The sequence below is a fragment of the Haliotis asinina genome, chromosome 14, assembly GCF_037392515.1.
Source record: "Haliotis asinina isolate JCU_RB_2024 chromosome 14, JCU_Hal_asi_v2, whole genome shotgun sequence".
In the NCBI taxonomy this organism is placed as follows: Eukaryota; Metazoa; Mollusca; class Gastropoda; order Lepetellida; family Haliotidae; genus Haliotis; species Haliotis asinina.
In genome coordinates, this window is record NC_090293.1 from 824,379 (window position 1) to 831,689 (window position 7,311).

At 40.9% G+C, this 7,311-nt stretch overlaps 1 protein-coding gene across 1 annotated transcript; it reads left to right on the forward strand.

Moving 5' to 3' along the window:
• The first annotated feature begins 3,559 nt into the window (after nucleotides 1-3,559).
• LOC137261988 (microtubule-associated protein 6-like) lies at nucleotides 3,560-5,451 on the forward strand. Its single transcript, XM_067799792.1, has 2 exons — nucleotides 3,560-3,862; nucleotides 4,948-5,451. Exons 1-2 carry the CDS (start codon nucleotides 3,560-3,562, stop codon nucleotides 5,449-5,451), a joined length of 807 nt encoding a protein of 268 aa, XP_067655893.1.
• Nucleotides 5,452-7,311: the final 1,860 nt, after the last annotated feature.

Sequence of the window (7,311 nt, forward strand, 5' to 3'; positions counted from 1 at the left end):
CTCAGGTGTTATTTAAGCTCACCTCAACAGTAACACTTAACTAGAAATGTGATCTTTACATGTATCGGATTCCGTCTAGGTAGAATGTGGAGACAGTGGACATTAGACATACACAGTTATCACAACATAACTGCAGGAATACAACATATGCGGAAGGTTATTTGTTTATTTATTTATTTATTTATTTATTTATCTACTTATTTATTTATTTACTTATTTATTTATTTATTCCCAAACATTTCAGATTACGCTTTCTAAATACAGTTCAATTTCTAGCACTGTTTGGGTTTAGTCCCTGTGGGACACGCCGTCACAGAGTGACATCTTGACCGCTCCGCCACCGCAGCGTCCACAAATGTGGGAGTAGGAAAACTGGTAGTGTAGACCATGTACTTTGTGTCTCCCTCTTACAACTGATATACACAACATCCTCCTTGTGATGAACAACCCCACAGGGTGTAAATTAACGTACGACATCGCCGTTTAGTTCTCTGTTGACACGCTATCCGGATTCAGTTTGATACTTTGTAAACGAAGTGGTTGGACAACGTCCAAGTAGTGTTCATGTCTGCGTGAGGGTTTCGCTAGTTACGTGTAGCGGTCGGGTAGTGCTGGGTTTAGGGCGTGGTAGCTTGGTGTTTAGGGTGTGATAGCCTGGTGTTTAACGTGTGGTGGCCTGCTTGTCAGGACATGGTCATCTGGTGGTTAAGAGTCTGGTTGCTGGATGTTAGGACGTGGCACTCTTATGATTAGGGCGTGCTAGCCTGGTGGTTTAGGACGTGCTAGTCTGGTGTTGAGGGCGTGGTCGTCTAGTGGTTAGGGCGTGGTAGACTGGTTGTTAGGGCGTAGTAGATTGGTGGTTAGGGCGTGGTAACTGAAGTGTCCCTCATGAAATTCTGAGTACACTTTTTCACTTGTGCAACTTCACCTCCGAGCACACAACTATGAACAAAGACAGACGAAAGCGCTTGTAAAATATGCCTGGTCGTACACTGACGCTTCAACATCCCTATGTACAATTACCGTTTGTCAAATTCAGCAGTATCAAGGATGTCGACTGAAGTTTCGAGAGGTACTGCTAGACACATATTACATGATCCTGCGCACTAAACGCATTTGTGACAAGAGAGGCGGTACAACGAATTGGGCAAGTACACTTGGCTGCTACAGGTAGCTTGACGATTATGCACGTGCAATACATGCTAACCGTGACATGAAATCAACACCGCATATTCCTTCGAATGATAAGACTGCAATTTCAGGCATAAGATACTGATATTCCACGCTAACCTTTAGTTAAGACGAAGACAAATAGATGATTGGAGCATTGACAAGCATTTAGATATTCAACAATTTTGTTTAAAAAAGCAGGAAAATGTCATTTGCTTCGTGAAATGGATCGGTGGTCCTAAACATATTTGCTCAGTATATTGTGTTGATTCAATTCGTTGGGATTGTACCTGTTCCCAAATCGAGTGTGCTATAACATTCATGCGTGAAACGCACGTGGAAAATGAACTTCTCGATATTTATCAGACAACCTGTCTCCCTCTTGTTTCAAGTGGATCGTTCTGTGAGGCGTTCCCAAGTATGCAAATTGGGGTCATTTGTCAGGTCGTGGATCATCTTATATATGTTTACCAATAGTGTATACAAATGTTTTTTAACCATCCAATGAGAAGAGCTGAACTATGCCATGTTACTATATGAAAATAAACCCACACGGAACACAACCACCATTCATGTCAGTTTCCACAACGATGTCCCCGATCCTAGTTCGTTGATGTTTGTGTTTTGTTAAAGTTAGGAACTTGTAAACAAGGCGGGGTATTGCTGCAGCCAAGGTTGTCAGACTCACAACTGTAACAGTGAGTGAGTGAGTGAGTGAGTGTAGTTTTACGCCGCACTCAGCAATATTCCAGCTATATGGCGGCGGTCTGTAAATAATCGAGTCTGGACCAGACAATCCAGTAATCAACAACATGAGCATCGATCTGTCAACCAAGTCAGCGAGCCTGACCACCCGATCCCGTTAGTCGCCTCTTACGACAAGCTTAGTCGCCTTTTATGGCAAGCATGGGTTGGTGAAGGCCTATTCTACCCCGGGACCTTCACGGGTCCACAACTGTAACAGAACTGATTGGCAATGAAATTGTTTTAAAGATGGGTGTGAAAAATCAGTCTGTGACATCATCGCTTTAGCTTCAAACTTTCACGGGAACTCAGAGTTTTGCAATTAGTTGTCAAAACTTGTGCCATTTGTTAAGAGAGGATCAGCTGAGTTTCAGGCTTGTTTTGCCTTGCATTTTCAAATAGAATATTAGCAATATGCTTTGACCAGAAAAGCTGCTCTTGAGGTTAAAGGTTTGTTTGGAATATTTGTACAAAGACATTTCTTGTTAGAAAAGTTTCATGTGGACACCTTATCAGAACCATGTGTGGATCTGTTAGAGAAGTAAGTCATTCCAAACGTTATTATGAAGCTGGTTTTTCATCATTATGCGATCTGCGCAAACTTCATATGATGTGTATTATTCACAAGATGTTTTATGAAAAGACCGCCGAAATGCCTACCAGATTTAGCTCCATCAAATATATCCTCTATATCCATATATGAATCTAGGCCATCCAACATTCTTCCAAATTCACCTTGTCGCACAGAGACATATAAAAATCATTTCTCCCTCCAGGCGTGCGGGAGTGGAATATGGTGGATGACAATTCAAGAAATATTGATTCTATAACCTTGTTTAAGAAACTTATAGATCGAACTTTACCTTGCACTGTGCATGATATCATTAAAAACGCCGGTACACCAGGCAATCAAATTATTATGCCATCAATTTGACTGTTTCCTTCAAAATACTTACACTTGTAATTGTGGTTTTCACTTTGAGGATGACATTCATTATCTTTTCATATGCCCAAATTTTGTTCGATCGATTAATTTTGATCTACAATCAGTTTTATATGCAAATTATTCCTTTTTAATTAAATTAATCCAAATAGTGGTGACACGGCACAGAGCTACCTGTGTTTCACCCGGACAAAAAGTTTCTCTAGCTAATTTCCTTCTATATCGTGTATTGTTATTTTGCTATTATGCTATCACGTATTTAAAGTGTGTTTTCTAGTGTTAATAAATGAACTGTGTATTATGTATTACTGTGTATTGTGTATTACTGTGTATTATGTATTACTGTGTATTATGTATTACTGTGTGTTGTGTATTACTGTGTATTATGTATTACTGTGTATTATGTATTACTGTGTATTGTGTATTACTGTGTATTGTGTATTACTGTGTATTGTGTATTACTGTGTTTTATGTATTACTGTGTATTATGTATTACTGTGTATTGTGTATTACTTTTGTATCGGAGAGGTATCAGTATAGGAGTAATGCATGTTTACCGATCCATTCAATATTTTCCTTAATATCACATTATGTGTGTATGTTTGATAAAATATATGTGTGTGATCTGCTGGTCTGTGCGTGATTTTAAGACTTTCAGTAATCTCTGCATGGTGTTCACGGAGTGTACAGGAGAGTGATGTAATGGTTCAAAGTATCAGTGCATCTCATGACGCATGGGAAGGCCGAGAGTACAGACACTCCCTCCTGTTGAGTCCTGCAACCTCTTACGTGTCGGACTTTGCAGATAGTAGTTTTGATTCTCCTTCACCCAGTAAGACTCCAGCTGAGGTACGGACTACAGGTACCTACAAACCACCCAACGTGCCACCTTCTGGTCGACCTTATGTCCATGTATTGGTCAAGTGTATGGGTCACACCATGAGCACTCAGTCGTACATCCTGGTGTCAAAGGCCACTCTTCCCCGGCTCAGACCCGTGTACCAGGTACTTCTCAGACATGTACAGCTGGCTGCTTCAGTGCTACCAACAAAGATTCAGCCCTAGCTGTCTAAACCCATCTACTTGATGTCTCAACACATAGTTTGAACAGTTCACATGTTGAAAAGGAATAATGGATAAACAACTCTTGCCTTAATATGGCGATAATCTTAAACATAGTAAACAATTCTAACCTCTCAGGCGTCACATATGTACAAGAGACATGGCTATAGTTAAGGAGCAAGTACAACATAAATGGTTATGTCAGTTTCCGCCAGGATAGAATCACAAGCGATCCATATGTCGCAATCCACTTAGGGGAGGCTGGGCAATGTTTGTAAAATCATAATTATTAGATCTTCAAAGAGCATAAGTTGCCTACACATGTTTTCGAATCCTATGCACAATTTTCACTGTGGTTAATGTTTAACATTGATAGTCGTGTTGAAGTAATGTAATAGACCATATCTGATGGTACAGTCACGGACCTGCCAGGTCAGTATAAAATCATGGTAAAATGACCCCAATGTACTTGGAGGGACCCGAATGTATTTACTGCCTTGGACATTCTACGTTATATCCCCCTCTTTAGCTCCTAAATGTAACCGGGGTGTATATATAAGACGATCCTCTAGATGGTGATCACTTCCCAGTATATACTGAAATTCAAGTTGGTCCCATTAGATCTTCGGCTGTTCCATGGTGGAAAATCCAACAGGCAGACTTGCCCCAACATGACTTACACTCGAATACGTGAAGACGCTGATGGTTCACACAGTAACTAATGGAACATGATAAAAAATGATGAATGCGGAAGGTCAAGTAAACCACATTCACCAACATTTTTCTGTTGTGAAAAAGCCGTACACCAACACTGTCCTGTTGTGAAAAAGCCGTACGCCAACACTGTCCTGTTGTGAAAAAGTCATACACCAACACTGTCCTGTTGTGAAAAAGTCATACACCAACACTATTCTGTTGTGAAAACCACATTCACCAGCACCTCTGGGTGCCAAGGTAGATAATGAGAGATTGAAATCAACATCTGAATCACAGCTAAGGCGGCGAAACCGTCCATGGTACTTTGAAAGGATGGGGCAATAATAGCAGCACAACCGAGGAAGGATGGGGCAATAATAGCAGCACAACCGAGAAAGGAGGGGGCAACAATAGCAGCACAACCGAGAAAGGATGGGGCAATAATAGCAGCACAACCGAGAAAGGAGGGGGCAATAATAGCAGCACAACCGAGAAAGGAGGGGGCAATAATAGCAGCACAACCGAGAAAGGAGGGGGCAATAATAGCAGCACAACCGAGAAAGGAGGGGGCAATAATAGCAGCACAACCGAGTAAGGATGGGGCAACAATAGCAGCACAACCGAGTAAGGATGGGGCAACAATAGCAGCACAACCGAGTAAGGATGGGGCAACAATAGCAGCACAACCGAGAAAGGATGGGGCAACAATAGCAGCACAACCGAGAAAGGATGGGGCAACAATAGCAGCACAACCGAGAAAGGATGGGGCAACAATAGCAGCACAACCGAGAAAGGATGGTTCCAGCGTGTGGGCGCGATCTATTAAACACTTGTGAATATTGTAACATACGAGTGGTAAAGAACTTGAAAACAACGGACTCGACCGACAACAATTTATCGGTGACATTTTGTGAACTATTCACATTGTACAATCACCAGAATACATTATTATTGAGGTATTAGATCTGGCAACACTCCAGCTTGAACCCTGCTTTCTTCCTGTCCTTAATGAGTGGTGAATTAGATTACATGATGAGGGAGAGGAGTTTGGAGATATAACGCTCGCTTTCCGACATAGCGCGTATTTCACAAATATATATAGTCATTAACAAGCTTGACGCCAGTGTAAGAAAATCTCCTTGACAAGCCACTCATCGCTCTTGTTGGTTATTTAACATTTGATTGGAACTTATATGTGCCCGTGTCCAGCTGCAACAAAGTGGTTGGATCAGCATTCTAGTTCTTTGACAGACCATTCTTAAAGGTCACATGCAACCAAAAACTCACACATAATTAAAACACAATTATCATTTATTCGTGACATATAATATACATTGCTGCATGTAAAAAAAACAAATAAACTAAACTATAATCGTACAATCGCGATTCAAAAGTGCAGTATTTTGGCCTCACTTCCCTCGAAACGAAGTCCTCGGGAGACTGACCCCAGTCGGAGCGGGTGGATGTGCAACCTTGCTGATACCCTGAGGGCTCATTGTATGTACAAACAGATTATCTGTTTGATGGCCATTTTAGAAGTATGGCGCGTCACAAGAAAGTAAGATTCTTTATGGATAACAACTTCTTTTATTGTACTTGATGCGTCGTTTCAGTATGGATTCATATACCGCTGTCAAACAAAATCATCTACACTAGAGAAAAAGTTGTTATCCATAAAGTATGTACATAGAGCTGTTGGGTTTTGTAAATACATTGTTCTCTGAATTTGCAGTCGATCCAATCAAAAATCATCTCTGTAGAGATGGTGAACTACTGCGCGGCTGGAAACTGTCATTCGTCCAAGTACAAAGCAGGACTTGAAACTGACAAGAGTTTGCACCAGTTTCCGTCAGATTCAGTCATCAGAGAAAAAATGAATGTAGTGTTTATTTTGTTTATGGTGTATAGCCTCTGTTAATTTCAAATTGCATGTGGTCAGTAATTGAAGATGTGTATTGTCTTTAGCAGACAGGCAGGCAGACATATAGATGTCAATAAACTACACAATGAGCTTTCTCTGTGACAGAGGCTGCTTACCACAATCAACAAGTTTTTTTATGTAACGAATAGATTATTTACTTGTTTATGTACACAACCAAGATTACACTACTGCTCACGACTTCATACTCCGGGCAGGCATACTGTTTCAAGCTCCGTGAACCTATTCACTCCTCATGCGTATGGGCGCAGCGCAGCATAACTGTTGAAACCACTTTTTTCCCCAGCGCTGGGGGAAATTTAGTGAATCGTTTGAACTCCGATTTCGCGGGCTCTTTTTTCATCGCGTCTTTTCAACTTTATAGGCTAAATTGGCATTTTTGATGATTTGTTTCGGTAAGTGCATACCGAAAAGTATCAGAATCTGCTTCACAACACATGACGATGAGTCATATGACCTAGATATCTAGGTTAATGTTTACGTTAATGTAAACTACTCTAAAGTCACGATAGTGGGAATATTACCATAGGAACTCATTTTCGTTTACTCTATCAACATTTGAGCAAACTAATGACTCAGTGTAATTAAACTTAGTCTCAGTGTATTTCGTTACACTCCACCACTGAGTCTAACAAAACCTAGTAGAGGGTCGCGTCAGGTAACATTTGAGCGACCAATGACCGTCCAATCAAACGCGAGACGGTTAAATAAGTTTAACCAATCAGACAACGGCTACTATTTAGGGATCGGAGGGACT